The sequence below is a fragment of the Punica granatum genome, chromosome 8 (assembly GCF_007655135.1).
Source record: "Punica granatum isolate Tunisia-2019 chromosome 8, ASM765513v2, whole genome shotgun sequence".
NCBI lineage: Eukaryota > Viridiplantae > Streptophyta > Magnoliopsida > Myrtales > Lythraceae > Punica > Punica granatum.
The window spans coordinates 27,092,015-27,109,844 of NC_045134.1; the positions used below are offsets into that span (position 1 = coordinate 27,092,015).

The window sequence follows — 17,830 nt, forward strand, 5'->3', positions numbered from 1 at the left end:
CATACCCATATTTTTGCCCATAAATATTTTTGACGACCCTCGATTGCACCTAATGATTCGATCCACGGTTCACACGAGCTGCCCATAATTTCTCCCCTCGAGTGCAAATCGATTTCTAGTCTTCCCTTCCCATCTCCAATCAAGTAAATTACTAAAAATTTAAATAAAGAATAAGTATTTTACTTATTTTGGACGTAATTTACTTTAAAATTTGTTTAATTTATATCGAAATACGTTTGTTTTACTTTTTTTTCATTAGTAATTTATTAAAAATTTAAGTAATATATTATCGATAGAAATAATTTATTTTTATCGTATGTATAATTATTTAAAAGTTGTTGCACCGTGTATTTAATTCAATATTTGCCAGATGGTCAACTTCCAATACTCCGGGGGGCTGACGTGGAGGTCCCACCGCTCGTTCGTTTATACTCAGGTCAGAGCCACGTCAGCAACCTATTCTTTTTAATCCCCCGCGCCGTCCTTCTTCTCACTCTCTCTCTTTGTCAAAACTTCCCCGCCCTCCATCTCCGGCGGTCCCATTAGAACTGGTTAACGGTGAACGCCTACGGTGAAAGATTTTTCGGCCATGTACGGAATGGGCGGCTCCTCCTCCTCCTCCTTCTCTGTGACTAAACCGGCGGCGCAACGGCCACCGAGACCCTCCTCATCTCACTTTGTCGCCGCTCGGAGTGCTCCTAGCCCGAGGACCCGTACGATCCTCTCAACGGCAATCGCTCGGTCCCTGTCCGTGGGGTCGAAGGAACCCGCGCCTCCATCTCCTCCTCCACTTTTTCCTAATCATTGTCGTGGCGAGATCGTGACCGACGTGGCTCAGAAACGACAGGCGCTCCTGGAGCTCGGTTCGCGGCCGGACCACGAGAAGGTCGACGCCGCCAAGTCCAGGCTCCGTGAGGTCGAAGCAAGGCTGTCGAAGAAGCTCCAGGAAATTGTCCTGTCGCCGAGGCCCGAGAACCTCGACAGATTGGAGTGGAGAGCACACTTGGCGGAGAAAGAGAGGGCGTGCAGGGAGGCGGCGGAGAAGGAGATAAGCGCGTACAGGGCGATTGTGTCACTGGATGAGATGCACCAGGAGTGCGAGAGGTTGCTGCGTGAGGCGGAGAAGAGATTGGTGAGGATGTACGAGTCAGCTGAGGAGAAGACCAAGAACCGTCGGTATGCTGAGCCTCGCGTGAGCGGTAGGGTCTCTCTAGAGTTTATGAATCTGCTGCCGGATTCACTGGAGAAGAGCAGGTTAGAGCGTGTGACTTTGTCGGGGAGAAGGCTGAGGTTTCTGCCGGACGAGTTGATGGGGAGAATTCGCGGTGTAGTTGTGCTTAATCTTTCTGGAAATCAGCTTGAGGTTAGTAGCTGAAGTCAATTCCTTTCCAATGATATCGTTCTTCAAAGTTCATAGAATTCTCCTCGGCTTCTTCTTCATGTTGAAGCTGAGAAGCTCATGCTCGTCTCAGTTGTTCCATGAGCAATCTCATAGCAATAGTATATGCATTGGGAAGGTGGATTTTAGCTTGTTAGTTCTTCATGAAAATGATAAAGCTGTTACATTTAGAGATTTATATGTCTGAGTGTGGACATTTGACTTGTTATAGTTCTTAATTGGCTCAATGGTCAATCTGATCAAATCTGGGGTTTGATTGTAATCATCATTAGGGGCTTGATTGTCGTGGAGCTCGTCATTGATGAGTTGAAATGAAGTTCGTGTGGACTGGGGCACACTGCTCTTGCTGTACTGATAGTTGGCTTTTGTGGCCAAAATGAGATTTTGGTTGTTAGGCATTTAAGGCAATCATTAATAAAAGCAGAGAAGTAGTCAAGAAGGAGATGGAAGCTGCCAGTTACAGCCTTAGTTCTCGACTTCATTTATTGGCTTATATAAAATCGGTCATCGATCACCACTCCACCTTGATTATCGGTGTAGCAAATTTAGTTTCTTCAGACATGCTTGAGGTTATAGGAAAACCGAGATGAAGATCTGCAATGGGGTGCAGTCTTTGTCAATAATCTTATCGGAATGATTGTGGGGCTTCTTTCTTCCATGCCCAGTGATCATTGCTTATACTGGTTTCGGAAAACATTCACCTTTTCCCTTTTAAGAACGAAATGGATTCTGGAATGCAATTTGGATAGGGTACCATCACCAAACAGTTGCTAAAGATCAAATTCTGAAGATTCTAGTTTCCTGTACGTCATAAAATCTTGCTAACTTTGAGGAAAAAAAAGAATTCTCTCTTTCTTAGTGGGGCAATATCTTTCTGAAACGTCCCAACTCGGGATATAGGAAGCTTCAACCAATGATGTTAAGAATGTCCATTACTGGACAAATTGGAGTAAATTCATAGGCTTATTATGCACTGGAATATTGTGATATTCCTGCTTTGCCACCTTCATTTCATCAGTGCAGCCAGCACGTGGTCCCTGCCTCTGCCATAATTATATATATATATATATATATATATATATTTTATATATGTATAATATGTATTTGGGACAACGTTCTCAATTCGTGACCTAGACCTTAGCTGGTATGAGGTCTGTGCTTTCAGTAAGTAGGATAAAGTCTTAATCGAGCAGATTTAGTAAGCAAAAGTGATCATTGTGAACTGCCATGAGATAACTAGCACTGCGAAGATCGTTCCTACTTGTAAATGTAATTCTGAAATCTGAATTCCTCTTTGACGTTGACAGGACATTCCTGACTCCGTAGCTGTTCTGGACAAACTGGAGGAGCTAAACATTTCTTCGAATCTGTTATCGTCATTGCCTGACTCAGTTGGGTCATTGGACAAAATGAAGGTCTTGAATGCATCAGGGAATAAGCTGAGCACCTTACCCGACACCATTAGCTGCTGCAGGTATAATATTTGATTACAGTTATGCCACATCCGGGACGAAGGACTCGAAAAGTTGACGTCATTCAGAAGATCTCCCATGTCTTTGTAGCAGAGTCTTATGGCCTGTTCTCTGTAGAAGTATGGGAGGATAGTGTAATTTTCATGACGTTTTAACTCTGATGTTATCATCTGACTCCCATGTGATTGCACGGAAGAACATTTTGTTGATTGGTTTAAGTGGTTTTAGGTCACTGGTGGAGTTGGATGTGAGCTTCAACAACCTTGCCTACTTGCCCACAGATATTGGCTACGGATTATTTAACCTAGAGGTTCTCTCCATCCAATACAACAAGGTCCGATCTCTCCCTACTTCTATCGGTGAGATGAAATCTCTGAGGCATCTTGATGTCCACTTCAACGAGCTCCATGGCCTCCCACCTTCAATTGGGAAATTGAGGAACCTCAGGACCCTCAACCTGAGCAGTAACTTCACAGACCTCACAGAACTTCCTGACACAATTGGGGACTTGACCGAACTCAAGGAGCTTGATCTCAGTAGCAATCAGATCCACACTCTCCCCTTGAGTTTCGCTCGCCTCAACAAGCTGATGAAACTGAATTTGGACCAAAATCCTCTGGTGTTTCCACCAGTGGAGGTTGTGTCTGAAGGGATCGAAGCTATCAGGCTATTCATGGTGAAGAGGCAGCCTCGTGCATTTTCCGAGGGAGAAGATGGCGAACTTGCAAGACAAGACGAGAGCTGGATGGTTAGTACTCGGTATCATTTGGTCGAACAACTCTGTTTCCGTTGCTTCCAGGACTGTTTTAGGATGCATGATAATAGTAACTGGCGCGAGGTCTCGTAGAAATCTGTGTCTCGAATAATGTCCCATGTATGTAATGTAAAATCTTTCCAATGGCATGTGCTTTTGATTGTAAATTATGAATTCATTCGTTTTTCTACCGTGGTATATCCTATTGTAACTTGCAAAATATGAAAGTCAATACCCACATGATTTGTAATTCTTGATGCCTATATCAAATTTGAGTCTAAAGAAGCTTTCGGTACGAGTGCATCGCGTTGGCATTGGATTTGCAGTGAATTGCATTCTTGAAATTTGAAATTGATCAAAGCTCGCACTTCCGGCTGAGGAAGCACACAGGGAATTAACGATTTATTCGCCCGATTGTGATTCAATAAGAGCTCCCTGGAAAGAGCCCAACGGGAGAGTCCAATGAGAGCCCCACTGGAAAGGCCCAGCCCACATGGGCCCAATAAGAGCCCATTCGATCGCGCACACTTTTGCAAGTAACACCTATGCAGATTGCATGGTTCTTTTAGCGGCTCAGCTAACACTTGCATCGGACGTTTTCCCTAGCCCGCTATCACCGCTATTCTTTCTTGACACTGCTGGAGCTCTCTATCCAGCTTTTGCTTGATGTAATTTCTTCGTTTTGATGTTTTTCTTTTCATGCTCATTGATTCGGATTAATCTACTAAAAAGAAAATATCTATATTTATATACAATTATATCCCCCATAATAGATAGGATTTAGAAAGTAATTTTATATATGATATAAGTTATAAAAGTAAATGTCTAAATAAATAGTTATTACAATTAAGACTAGATTAGTAGATGCATGTAAATCATTAAATACTTAATAATTTTATTATATAAATATATTATGGATTTAAAATATATAATCTCATAATTTATTTATAAAAAAATACAATTTCTTAAAATAAATATCTGTAAAAAAACTTTTCAATATGATTAGTAACTAAAATAAAAATATAATATATGCAATACGTACTTTAAATATTGAACACTTTTGAAATAGTAATTGGATAAATTTATTTAAAAATTATTAAAAATAGATTATTTGCACTATTTTTAATAAAATACAATGAGTTCATAAAATGAAATATGTTTTCTAAGTAATATCATTATCTTCATTCATATTTAGTAACATAATTCATTTTCAATTATTCTGAATTTGTTATTGTATGCACTAATTACTGAATGCTTTCAATTTAAGAATATATATAACTTAATGAAAAAGCAATTGTGACATTTTTAAAAATTCATGCACGGATTAAAAGAAAAGCTAGTTGTAATAAAAATATGATACCATCAGCACGGCGGTCTAGTGGTTAAACTCCAAGCGCTCCTCTTGAATATCATGAGTTCGAACCTTACTGAGAACGTAGAGCTCGCTACTATGTAGGTGTATTATGGGATAGTGCTGGCCAGCCCATAATACTTGATCTAGTGGGTCTTGGATTTAGTTCACTCGTGTTTTGGTGGGACTGCGGTGACTAAGTTGAGCTAAATCCTCAACGAGATATGACAAAAGGAACATTTCGTGGTGATTAGGTTCTCTTAATTGGGGCAGCCACTGCGGGCCAATAACCCGACATAGCCTTTAATTTAGCCAAAAAAAAAAAGTAATAAGAATATGACTGTCCGACAATAAAGCAAGCAAGCAAGCAAGCAAGCACCAGAGGCCACACGTGAGAAGACTATAAGCACCACGTGGATGGTGGACTTGCCGTCCGATTCCTGAAATGTAATCACATCCGACGGCTGATTTCCTCACGTCTGACTACTCTCGTCGGAACAGGAAGCGATATGCCCCTCGAAGGGTATGCTCGCCTACGGTCAGTCTCACGGTGGTCTCGAGCGTCGTCCTCTCTCTGAGCTTCCTTAATGGCGGAGATTTCTTCGGGAAGAAGACATAGTCGAAAGTCAAATACTAAACAGCGTTTTTCATTTGCTTTTATTTTAATTATTATTTTAATTGTATTTTAATTTTTAATCTTCTTCGCCAAGGCAGACGACAAATAAGAAGAGAAGAGAACCCACGGACATACCATACATACAGGAAACCCAGGGGGAGAGGGAGTGAGAGAGTAGAGAGCGAGAGAAGCGGCTTACGGGTACGCTTAGTGGCGTGCTCAGAGAGGTGGGGGCGATCGTTAACGGCGTGTACATATTTTGGAGGGTTCCTTCTCTCCTGAACCGATCAATCTAGGGTTAGGACTTTGGATTTTCTAGCTCCTTTCCGTTCTTGATTTTTAGCCTTTCCTGCTGCGGCTCACGGGAACGGTTAGACTGACTTGCGTGCTTAGTAGAGGAATGGAGTCCACTCTCGTGATCAAGGTGAGCGACTTTGCTTTTGCCTTTTGTTTTCCCATGATTAATCTGGTTTTCACCGTGTCTTAGTTGAATCTGTTTATGGGGTTGGATGTCTGATGCGTTGATTCATTGTTCGATTACAATTTTTCATCTTGTGTGAAATCATGAGAATTTCAGCCTGTCTTGACTGTTGATCGAGTTTGGGGGTGATAAAGTTATCTGCTTTAGTTGTTTGGTGGCCTGGTAGCCTTGGTTTTATTGTGGAAATTTGCCCTCTTACGAGTCGGCTTGGGGATTGATTTGGGCTTTAAAATTGTTCGACTGAACCCTAAGTTATCATTTCTGGCTGATCAAATTCGCTTACTTGAGGATACGAGTTCGGGTTTTATAGCAAGCTAATAGTTGATGACTGTATGAACTTGGGGTTTAAGGTTTCTTGCAATGAAAGTAAAAATATTGCCTTATCTGTCTCTCTCTCTCTATTAGTTTTGACCACGAGAGATTGTCCTGAGTTATCAGCGAAAGACAGTATGGTGCTTTACGTGTGGTGTATGATTTTCTGCTCTCGAGGAGTTGGGATTATGGGCTCATTTGTCCTGTTCATGGTCATAGGTCCAATATGGGGACACCCTGAGGCGGTTCAATGCCCGCGTGAATGGAAATGAGAATCTGGATCTGGACATGCTCGGTCTGAAGGCAAAGATCTTCAGCCTCTTTGACTTCCCTACTGATACTGATGTGACGCTGACCTACATTGACGAGGATGGGGACATAGTGACACTTGTTGATGACGATGATCTGCGTGATGTAATGAGGCAGAACCTGAAATTCCTGAAGATTATAGTGACGCCAAACACTGAGAGGAGAGGCAGGTCATACGCCAGGTCCAGTGGATGCTCTACACCACGGAGGTCACCCAGTGTGCAACAACCTATTCCCAATATTCATGCTGTTGTTGCAGAAGTTATGAAGACTGTGCCAGAAACACTTCGAGAGGCGGTTTCGAAGCTCTCTGTGGACTTGCGTTCGAAATCTACATCCTCAAGTCCGACAATCGTGGAATTGGTTGAGCAGTTGGTGAAGAAGGGGGTGGGGCATCCTTTCTTGAATCCAGTCTCACAGGTGGGTGCTTCTGCAAGTTCTACGTCACCTGCTACAGCTGCTGAGGGCACCAAGGAGGCAGGCATGCCACCAGATGTGCTGCCTAAAGCAGCCAGTAGCACGTGCTCCAAAAAGAGTCCGCATGGGGATTCTGTAGCTGCTACTCCCAGTGTACACCCACCAGTTATTGCTGATCTGCATCCGATCGATCTCAATGTTGATCCAACTGTGACCTTGAACCCTGCCAGTGATATGAAGGAGTCGCAGAAGGTTGGTGGAAAACCTGGTGGCTCTAGTTGCTCTGCAGGTTCAGCAGAAACTACTGCTCTTCCAAATAGGAATTTCCCACAGGCCATGGGATTTACAGGCAGCTCTAGTTTATGCCCTTTTAGGGGATTGCCTCTTCTGAATGAGGGAAATATGCCCTCGCATGGCATGTGTCGTTCTAAAAGGGGCTGCAAGCCTACGGATGTCGGTGGGGTATTCCACAGGGGTATTCGCTGTGATGGCTGTGGCGTTCATCCTATCACTGGACCTCGGTACAAGTCACTTGTGTAAGTTTGAGCTATGATATCCAGACAGAGTCAGCTTCAATTAAAGTATATTTTGGAATTACTTCAATTTATACTGTTGTTATTTTCCAAGCAGGAAAGCTGATTATGACCTGTGCAGCATCTGTTTTGCGGAAATGGGACGCGAGGGTGACTATATTCGCATAGACAAGCCCATGTCTTTCAGATCCATGAGGGGTCTCAAGCAAGTACCTGTATGTGCCATTTAAATAGTGGTTTAGTTTACTCTTCTGCTGTCGGCTTATGTAATGATTTAATTTGTTTGGCAATCGATTTCGGTTTATCAAAGTCTCTTTGAACCTGAAACATGCTTTTGTTTTCTCCAACCAACACATTCAGCAACCTTGGATCCCGCCAACACTACCACATGTGTTACGCCCTGCGTTCAAACGTGGTCATCCCAAGCTAGACAGTCGCTTTGTTTCTGATGTCACCATAATGGATGGAACTGTCATGGCCCCATCAACCCCCTTCACCAAGATTTGGCGTATGCGCAACAATGGCAACTTTGATTGGGTTTCAGGCACAAGGCTTGTTTGGATTGGAGGTGACAATTTCAGTGAGAAGGATTCGGTGGAAATAGAGGTAGGTTCTGTTCATTATGGCTTTTTGGATGTGTCAAAGAGAACTGCTTGGGTACACCCTTTTCTGTCATAACTTGCATAACTATTTGTATTATCTGCCAACAATGCATTTGATCTTTGCATATCTTTGCAAAATACATGGATGGTTGGGCTTGATGTGGTCTTTTTATGTTTTCCCCATACACTGGCAGGTTCCTCCTCAGGGTGTCCACTTAGATGAGGAACTTGATATTGCTCTTGACTTTGTTGCACCTGCCTCACCTGGTCGGTACATCTCGTACTGGAGGATGGCATCTCCCTCTGGTCACAAATTTGGGCAGCGGGTCTGGGTCCTTATTCAGGTAGCGACTTATTTTCCTGTTTACTATCTTATAATGCATTGAATTCTCATGAGTATTGGCTTGATTTATATTATCCTCTGTGCACAGGTTGATACTCCTGCAGATGATTCTGCTGACAAGACCTCTGGGGCTTTAAACCTGAATCTGCCTCCTGAGACCATTGGTACGATACTGCAGGAGATGAATTCTCAGTTTGCTGGTGGTGTAGATGACTTCTTCGGGCCCAGCAACTCCACTACAGCCGGCAAGCCAGTGCAACCGTTCGCGGAGGAGCAGCGGGGGAAAGAGCAGGAGCAAAACTTTCCTATTGATGATGCTCTCTTGGTTGGAAATGTTGCTTCAGCATCTGCCCCTCCTGAGTCTTCTTCGACTATCTCGTATCCCATCATTGATCCATCTGATGTGGGCGAAGTTGCGGCATCGGTTCCTGCGCCTGCCACTCCAGCTGCACCAGCACCAGCACCTGCACCTGCACCTGCTTCTGCGCCTGCTTCTGCACCACTGTTCCCTGCCAAGGAAGCAGTGGTACCGTCTGGAAATGCTGGTGCAAAGGGTGATGTTGAGCAGAACCTTCTGAAGGAGCTGGCTGAGATGGGATTCAAGCAGGTCGACTTGAACAAGGAGGTCTTGAGGATGAACTCATATGACCTGGAGCAGTCTGTGGATGATCTCTGTGGTGTTTCTGACTGGGATCCTATCCTCGAGGAGCTACAGGAGATGGTGAGTGAGTGAAATCATGGTGTTTAATTATAGCTTTCCCTGTTTTTAACTCTTTTATCTAATCCGTCACCATTGTTTCTTGTCTACTTTGAAACTCGACCGATGGAACTGCAGGGTTTCTGTGACAAGGAGATGAACAAGAGGTTGCTGAAGAAGAATGATGGGAGCATCAGGCGGGTCGTGATGGATCTTCTCACCGGAGAGAAGGCTTAAGGGACTTCCTTTCTATAGTTGATAAATAAATATAGAGATGTGAGGGAACTGTTTTAGAATAAATATACGTATTTATGTACTTGCAACTAAACTCTCTGTTGGGATAGATATGCTTTCTAGTTGTCATGTCGGGTTTGGAACTTCTCGCAGCTGTGGGCGGAAGTTCTCTTAGGTTTTGACTATGCTCTGTAAGAGCTTTTATTTGCATCTCTACTTATATGCAATAGAGACTGGGTTCGTGCTGTGTACATTGTTATTTGCTTATTCGGGTTTTCTGTTCTTGCTCTAATGGTGCCCTTGGTAATATGGGTAGAGACTGGGAAGTTTCGGTCGCACCGGTGTGGTGACAGCAGCTCATGTCTCCTCTTCAGTTGCTATCTGAATATTTATTTGCAATGATCAATGAAAAAAAGGTAACATGGCATGTTAATTGGGGATTTACAAGCGAGATTTGCATTTAGGAACTACGCTAGGAAAAAGTCAAAGAAGAAGATAAAGAGGCTTCTCTGCACTCTGTCCTGCTTTGGCGGACCGTACGGGCAGGTGCAGTACTCTTTATTATTATCAGACCAGGAGGAGCTGTGTCTGCAATCAAGTCAACTCTCATCCAATAGAGCTCAAAAGTACAAGATTGCCCCTCTCCTCATTCGTAATATGATGTGATATTATTTTCTTAGGTCTACAAAAATAAAACCATTAATATAATCGATCGATCAAGGCTTAGTTTGTTTCTCTAGAAAATAATTGGAAGAGAACAGCCCCTTTTTCTTATTCCGGGGTCTCTATTGTTTGACGAGATCAGTTTGCATGTGCTTTTGATTAGTTTATGGCTCCCGCACCCTTTATGTCAATGTTCACAAAAATCTCCCTTGCCTGTTCTTTTCTTTTCTTCTTTTCTTCCCTCATTGATCGATTCCTGTCTGCAAATCAACAGTGGAAGCATTCGAGAAATACTTCTTGTGTCAAACAAAGCTGGAGCAGAAAGAAAGAAATCTTGATGAGTTGATTGATTGATTACTTGATCCTGTGTTATCTATCCTCTATGCCCCTTTGGGGGGATTCCCCTCTCTTCTCCATGAGATTACCAGCAAAGCACCACCTCTCTGTTCTGGTTCCTGCAAGTCCTGTGTGGTCCTCTGTGTCATGTCAGCTTATCCTCATTCCCTGTCATAGTGAAGGTCTGCCCCTGTCTTTTCAGAATCCTTACCCCTTCTGGGTTGTCCCCTGCGCATCCTTTTGTAGCCATGGAGATGGAAGTCCTAGGGATGCTCTAAAGCTTTCTTTTGGTGTCTTACAATTAGATGCTGCTGCTGCTGCCCTCCTCCTTCCTCTAGCAAGAAAATGATGATGGAATCTGGGAGCAGGTTCTTCTCTGCTGATGAGTTCCGTTTGGATGCAAAGTGGCTTATTGACCCAAATCATCTCTTTGTCGGGCCCAAGATTGGTGAAGGTGCTTATGCCAAAGTCTATGAGGGAAAGTGAGTTCCTTTTTTTTTTTTGTGGATATTCACTTACTCTATTCTCTCTTGTTGTCTGTTCCACTTCCCCTGGCATTCTTGCTAGAATCTCATGGCGTTCTGGCCTTCGAGAATTGTTACGGTGAATGGATCTTTGTGTCCGGGTTGAAAATCTTTTGGTTGATGAGATGCCTCTGTTCTTCGGTTTCTTCAGATATAAGAACCAGACTGTGGCAATTAAGATGGTTCATAAAGGAGAGACACCAGAGGACATTGCCAAGATAGAGGCAAGGTTTGCTCGGGAGGTTGCAATGTTGTCCAGAGTTCAACACAAGAATTTGGTCAAGGTCGATATTTTTGGCCCGAATGCCTCTTTCGTGTACTATCGTTTTGGGAACTAATTGAGCTTGATGAATAGTGTTGGGTTATGACAGTTTGTAGGTGCCTGCAAGGAGCCTGTGATGGTGATAGTTACCGAGCTTTTGTCTGGAGGGACCCTGCGCAAGTACTTGGTGAGCATGAGGCCTCGGTGCTTAGACACTAAAGTGGCAGTTGGTTTCGCACTTGATATTGCTCGTGCCATGGAGTGTTTGCACAGTCACGGTATCATACACCGTGATTTGAAACCTGGTGAGTCGTGTCCCTCTGCTTGGTCTTTGTGAAGTTAGACTATCGTACCGACATCTTAGAAATACTTTTCCTTTTTCAGCTAACTCGAATGAGGCTCTTTTGCTCTTAGTAAGAAAGATATTTTTTGTATATATCAACGTTACCTCTCAAAAGTTTCGCGTAATTATTAAGGCTCCATGATTCAGGTAATGTGTTTTTGGATGGGGTCTCTGGTAGTATGCAGTCATAGAGGACTGATTGAGGTGTCATAGCGTTCTTCATGGAACCTCCATCAGGTGTCCTAGTGTTCTTTATCTAAAAGCCAAATGCTAGTTCGGGAAACTGATTCGGGAATGTAACCCTGGACAACTGCAAATTTTGCTGTACGATGTCTGAGTCAAACTTGATATGAATGTGTTTATTTTCCCCAATTAACCTTTGAAGTTTGGTCATTAGTTTTTCCTTTTTTCAGAGAATTTGCTGCTGACTGCTGACCACAAAACCGTTAAACTGGCCGATTTCGGTCTAGCAAGAGAAGAGTCACTAACAGAGATGATGACCGCAGAAACTGGGACGTATCGGTGGATGGCTCCAGAGGTACATAAACTCTGCCTTTGCCTGAACTAATCACCATATTGTTATACTCCGAAATCTTCTTTGCTAACTGCACTTAACTGCAGAGAACGCGACTGTATAGGGACTTTTTCCGTGCTAAACTCTCTGGCTAATCTATTGGGCAGTTGTACAGTACTGTTACTTTAAGGCGAGGAGAGAAGAAGCATTACAACCACAAAGTCGACGCTTACAGCTTTGCAATCGTGTTGTGGGAGCTCTTACATAACAAGCTGCCTTTCGAGGGCATGTCAAACCTCCAGGCAGCCTACGCAGCCGCCTTCAAGGTAATATCCAAAACTTCCAAGCTTCCTACTATAAGCTGGTCTTTTCTTGCCCGACTAGTAACTGATAAATAATCAGAAAAATGCATCTTTATATATGGTTGGTTTCAGAATGTGCGGCCAAGTGCTGATAACCTGCCCGAGGAACTGTCTTTCATTCTAACTTCTTGCTGGAAGGAGGACCCAGAAGCTCGGCCCAACTTCAGCCAGATAATTCAGATGCTCCTCAATCATCTGTACACCGTCTCTCCACCTGTGCCTGTCATTCCCTCTCGGTTCTTCACTTCAGAGAACAGTGCCCTGGCCCCTGAGTCTCCTGGTACAAGCTCACTGATGGCGATCCGTGATGATTCAGGAGAAACCCCTAAAGCAGAATCAGTGAGAAAGCCAAACGGCTGCTTTTTCTGCTTCGATCAGTGTTATTGACCCCTAAAACAGAAGCAAAGCAAAGCATCTGTAACTTCTGTTGGTCCATCTGTCGCGCTATGATCCATAGGCAGCAACGGAAAGGCGAGGCTTTTTGATCCCCAAGTAAGAAAATTTTGACACCTTGGTGGACACAAGACGACTTGGGCTGTAGTCGTCTTATGCAGAGGCGGCTTATATTATTAACTATCAACTGTCGAGAATTCAGGGCGATCTCATTCCATGACTTAACCTCTGCCTTCTCGACTGATCACTCTGGATATGTCTACAAGCTCTACCCCAATGAGTTTTTGGAATGGCGAGTAATGCGCTTCAGTCATTCTTTTTAGGATCGAGAGGGTGGCAAAGCACAAGTTTGATTCCGCTTCCGATCCATGATTTTTGTCTGGCGGACAAAATAACAAAAATACGGTTCATGTCGAGTTGCTAAAAGAAGTTAGAATATGAAGAGTAATGTCGCGTATTAAACGGCCCTTGATCACGTGTTCCTTGGATTATTGATTGAACAAAGGGATCAGAAAGCTAGCGGAGACTTCCTTAGATTTTCTCGCAAAACGAAGTATGAAGCTAATGGAAACTTGTCTTCATGTCGTGTTGTGGCCTTAAAGATACAACCTTGTCGCGTAGCCCTTGTACTAAGTATCATAGTCATCATCGCCGTCGTCATCACCATGAAAGCTTAGGCATCTTCCATTTGGCATTAACGCAGGAACAGTGACAGAGGGGGAAATTCGATAATGGAAATTGGAATCTTGACAAGTCGCCGTGGAAATTCCGAAAACAAAGAAGTAAAGTCAGGATCTCCCAAACCCATCAATGGAATCGTATTCTGTTCGAAGGGTAAGCGCCCTTCGAATGCCAAACACATGGCGGACAAAAATCGAGCCGGCTCCCAACTCCTTTTCCTTGTTTTGTATTACTCAATTCGTTTTCCTCCTCCTCACGGTTGGTGTCTCTAACTATATATTTGTCTGCTTCTTCTCATGCCTTGCATCGGGGGTTTGAGCTATTCTGCAAGTGTAAGCCGCTGCCTCATCTCAGGGTTCTCCTCCTCTGCCTTGTCCCGTGTTTTGCTGAATTTGTTGGGTGTTTTCTGGATTTCAATGTGATGTCTGACTGATGGGCATGAGGGCTCTTTGTATACCCTTGCCCTTCTCAAGAATTGAGCTATGTCTCTGTTTCTTTGCTTCTCTCTGTAGCATTTTTGGGTGAATAAAGTGGGTGCTGGTTAACAATTTCATAGGTTGGGTCGGGAGCAGCCTTGCAGCTGACATAGCGAAAGAAAAGGAAGTGGCTATTCGGGTTAGCCTCATTTGTTAAGGTTTGGGTCCCGAAATTCCGGAGGAAAACAGTGTGATGTCTGACTGTTGGGCGTTAGTTTTCCTTGTATAGGCCTTACTGTTTATCAAGAATATTCCAGCTCGCTCTATTTGTTTAGACGCCGATGAACAAATATATAGGTCGGATTGGAAGTAGCCCATGCAGTTGACTTGGCAAATAAACAGAAAGTGGCTTTTTGAATTTGAACCTCATTTTTCGAATTTTGGTTCAGACAACTCCGGAGGAAAACAGCAGCAGTTCTTGTGTTCAAATGTTAGCAGTTCCTCTTTTTGGCTTGGATTTGGCATTGTGTTATAACTAAGGTTGTCATTTTCAGAATTTCAGTGCCTTATCCATGAACCGACTATGAAATTGGGCAGGAGAAGTTATGCAGCATCTGCAGCATTGTGTCTCATCTTGTTTTGGCTTTCCTTCTAGATTTGTGCTGATGTGGTTCCTAGCAAGGGAAAGTCCTAGACTTTGTTCGTCGTGCTATGTATTTCTGCTTTGCCAATACGTGTTCTGTTCGAATTCCGAGTTTCAAAATTTTGAACTGATCTCTCTCGCTCTTTAGTGAAGCTTATGCATTTCCATGGAATACATCTATTAGATCTTTTGTCTCGTGTAGGTTTTTCCATTTGCAACATTGACCGAGAATCTGTCAAGAAAGGCATTGCATGCCAAGCTTTAGGCAGTTGAGATTTTAACTTTTTTTGCTTTTCGATTATAATACATGTTCTTTGATCTCCAGAAGATTTCTTTTCAAGTTGTGCTAGTCCCTCGTGCCTATGGAAAGGGGAATAATCTTTTAATGCATTTATCTGGATATGGGATTACAATTTTCTTTTCCCCATTCACCGACTGATATCTCTTTTGCAGCGAGTTTTCTTGCCTCTGATCTTACGGGATTCCAAATGGACAAGAACCAGATCCATGGCACTGCCATTTTCACATTGCTTTCCATGGCCGTTATGATCTTCAGCTCAGCCACATTGGTCCAATGTGCTGTAATCAACCTATGGCCTAAACCAAGAATCGTGTCATGGCCTTTGCCGCTAGCAACTTTACTCTCCCCAAAATTCAAAATCACTTCCCCGAACCATCGATACCTCTCCACTGCCGTGTATCGCTACCTCCACCTCATCCTCACTGAGCACCACCACCCTCTAGTCATCCCAACAGTCAATCTCACAAATGGGTCTGTTGTACAGTCCCTGATCGTGACTATACATGACCTTTCCGCGCCTCTTGTCCACGGTGTGAATGAGTCTTACCACCTTAAGATCCCTTCCACCGGTGTAGAGGCCAGTCTTACCGCCGAGACAGCCTGGGGGGCTATGAGGGGCCTCGAGACTTTCTCGCAGCTTGTGTGGGGCAACCCTTCCCACGTGGCCTCGGGAATGGAAGTGTGGGATTGGCCCATCTTCGAGCACAGAGGGGTGATGCTGGACACTTCAAGAAACTTCTACAATGTCGAGGACATTCTCAGAATGATCGGCGCGATGAGTGGCAACAAACTCAATGTGTTCCATTGGCATATCACTGACTCCCACTCTTTCCCGTTGTTGTTGCCTTCGGAGCCAGGTCTTGCCGACAAGGGCTCCTATGGGCCTGACATGCAATACTCTCCAAAAGATGTTACTCGGATCGTTCAGTTTGGTCTGGAACATGGGGTTAGGGTGCTGCCCGAAATTGATATGCCTGGTGAGTGTTACTCTGGAAACTTGGTTGTATGCTGTCGAACAGTTACGCACCGAATTTATGCATTTTATTAGACTGATTGTAAATGTGAGCTGGAGAATCTTACCCTGCAACATTGATCCAAACTAGTAAGTTGAACATATATATTCATATGCAGGTCATACCGGCTCATGGGCAAAAGCATATCCCGAGATTGTGGCCTGCGCGAACATGTTCTGGTGGCCCGCTGGATATAAATGGGAGGACCGGCTAGCATCAGAACCGGGAGCTGGTCAACTCAACCCGTTGAACCCGAAAACCTACCAAGTCCTGAAGAATGTCATTCGCGATGTGACCATGATGTTCCCTGAACCTTTCTATCATGCTGGAGGTGATGAGGTTGCGCCGGGCTGTTGGAAAGCTGACCCAGAAATCCAGGAGTTCCTCTCCAAGGACGGTAGTCTAAGCGAAATCCTCGAGATGTTCCTCAACTCCACTTTCCCTTACATCGTGTCGATGAACCGAACTGTGGTATACTGGGAAGATGTCTTGTTGGACCAAACTGTCAGGGTGAACAGATCACTCCTCCCACCTGAGAGCACCATCTTGCAGACATGGAACGATGGTCCCAACAATACCAAGGCGATCGTCTCGTCAGGCTACCGAGCAATTGTGTCCTCGGCGGATTACTACTACTTGGACTGTGGCCATGGGAGCTTCATCGGGAACAACTCCAAGTACGACCAGGGAAATGCAGGAAACACGGGGACCGGCGACTCCTGGTGCGGGCCATTTAAGACCTGGCAGACAATTTACAATTACGACATCACTTATGGGTTGACGGAGGAGGAGGCGAAGTTGGTCCTTGGTGGGGAGGTTGCTCTGTGGTCAGAGCAGGCAGACCCCACCGTGCTGGATAGTCGGATATGGCCGAGGGCTTCGGCAATGGCTGAGGCAATGTGGTCAGGGAACAGGGACGAGAAAGGCATGAAGAGGTACGCAGAAGCGACCGACCGGTTGAATGAGTGGAGGGGTAGAATGGTCAGTAGAGGGATTCGAGCTGAGCCGATTCAGCCTCTTTGGTGTGCTCGGAACCCCGGGATGTGCGACACTGTCAACTCATCTTAGCATCCATCCATTGCTTGTTTCTTGATTCAGAAAAATGTCAGACTCATCCGTCTGTTGATTTGTTACGTTTCACTATTCCAAAATTAATCCAATCACGTGTTCCCCGTAATTGTCATCTTGTTCTTCCGATGTACTCGCAAGAGTTTGCATTCCAATAGATTCAAGGATCGTTGAGAGAAGTGAGTCGATGGCCAATTCATGTATATTGGCTACTCCAACCATCGGATGATACGTTATCTGTCCTAGGAAGTCCTAGGAATAGCATATACTGTTGTATCTCGATGATTCTTGACAGTACCAACAGCACTTCATGCCTGACGATACAATCACAAGTTAAACTGTCATAAAAGGAGAACGATTTGCAAAGTCTTGATTCAAAGGGGGCATCGCCCGTTTCATTTGGGCCGTCAAGGTGAGCTCGACCCGATCCCATGAGGTCTGATTATTTCCCTGGGCCAAGACTTTTGGCTGCGTTTATTCCCAAATCCGCTCTCTAAAACAGCGCCAAAAGCTCTCTAACCTGGCTCGTTATAAACTCGATACAAGACCACTGTCATATTACCCGTGATTTAAGACTCCAAGATGATTTAGAGCTTATCGTTTACGTATGTACATCGAGGAGGGTTTCAGCTTGTCGTGGGAGGAACTGCCAAACCTTCATCATCAAAGTCCAGTCAGCGTAGGGGTATTGATTTTCCAAGTCCATCGGTCTCTGTTTTTCCGTTCTTGGAGGTCGTCTCGTCTAGTCTACGTCCGCTCTAGGATTAATAAAGCCAACCGGCGTTTACTCC

The 17,830-nt window shown here is 44.2% G+C and overlaps 3 protein-coding genes and 1 pseudogene across 14 annotated transcripts; all 4 read left to right on the forward strand.

Annotated features, from left to right (window-relative positions):
• Nucleotides 1-482: 482 nt before the first annotated feature.
• LOC116187784 lies at nt 483-3,877 on the forward strand (annotated as a pseudogene).
• A 1,838-nt stretch (nt 3,878-5,715) lies between these two features.
• Nucleotides 5,716-9,787, forward strand: LOC116187786 (protein JOKA2). Of its 3 annotated transcripts, none has more exons than XM_031516715.1 (7): nt 5,716-6,016; nt 6,605-7,647; nt 7,766-7,859; nt 8,005-8,250; nt 8,441-8,590; nt 8,678-9,310; nt 9,425-9,787. In XM_031516715.1, exons 1-7 carry the CDS (start codon nt 5,993-5,995, stop codon nt 9,521-9,523), a joined length of 2,289 nt encoding a protein of 762 aa, XP_031372575.1. In that variant the 5' UTR covers nt 5,716-5,992; the 3' UTR covers nt 9,524-9,787. The 3 variants fall into 3 exon arrangements, with proteins under 3 accessions (XP_031372575.1, XP_031372573.1, XP_031372574.1); XM_031516713.1 differs by having other exon boundaries at nt 5,717-6,016; nt 7,739-7,859; XM_031516714.1 differs by having other exon boundaries at nt 5,718-6,016; nt 7,742-7,859.
• A 452-nt stretch (nt 9,788-10,239) lies between these two features.
• On the forward strand, nt 10,240-13,142 carry LOC116187788 (serine/threonine-protein kinase STY13-like). The gene is made up of 6 exons (XM_031516728.1): nt 10,240-11,001; nt 11,195-11,327; nt 11,415-11,610; nt 12,062-12,186; nt 12,330-12,488; nt 12,597-13,142. The coding sequence occupies exons 1-6, from the start codon at nt 10,865-10,867 to the stop codon at nt 12,909-12,911; spliced, it is 1,065 nt and encodes a 354-aa protein (XP_031372588.1). The 5' UTR covers nt 10,240-10,864; the 3' UTR covers nt 12,912-13,142.
• Nucleotides 13,143-13,496: 354 nt separating this feature from the next.
• On the forward strand, nt 13,497-17,148 carry LOC116187787 (beta-hexosaminidase 2). 10 transcript variants are annotated; one of them, XM_031516717.1, is made up of 4 exons: nt 13,497-13,856; nt 14,860-14,925; nt 15,111-15,935; nt 16,090-17,148. In XM_031516717.1, exons 1-4 carry the CDS (start codon nt 13,649-13,651, stop codon nt 17,037-17,039), a joined length of 2,049 nt encoding a protein of 682 aa, XP_031372577.1. In that variant the 5' UTR covers nt 13,497-13,648; the 3' UTR covers nt 17,040-17,148. The 10 variants fall into 10 exon arrangements, with proteins under 10 accessions (XP_031372577.1, XP_031372579.1, XP_031372578.1 ...); XM_031516719.1 differs by having other exon boundaries at nt 13,497-13,751; XM_031516720.1 differs by having other exon boundaries at nt 13,619-13,930; nt 14,155-14,925.
• Nucleotides 17,149-17,830: the final 682 nt, after the last annotated feature.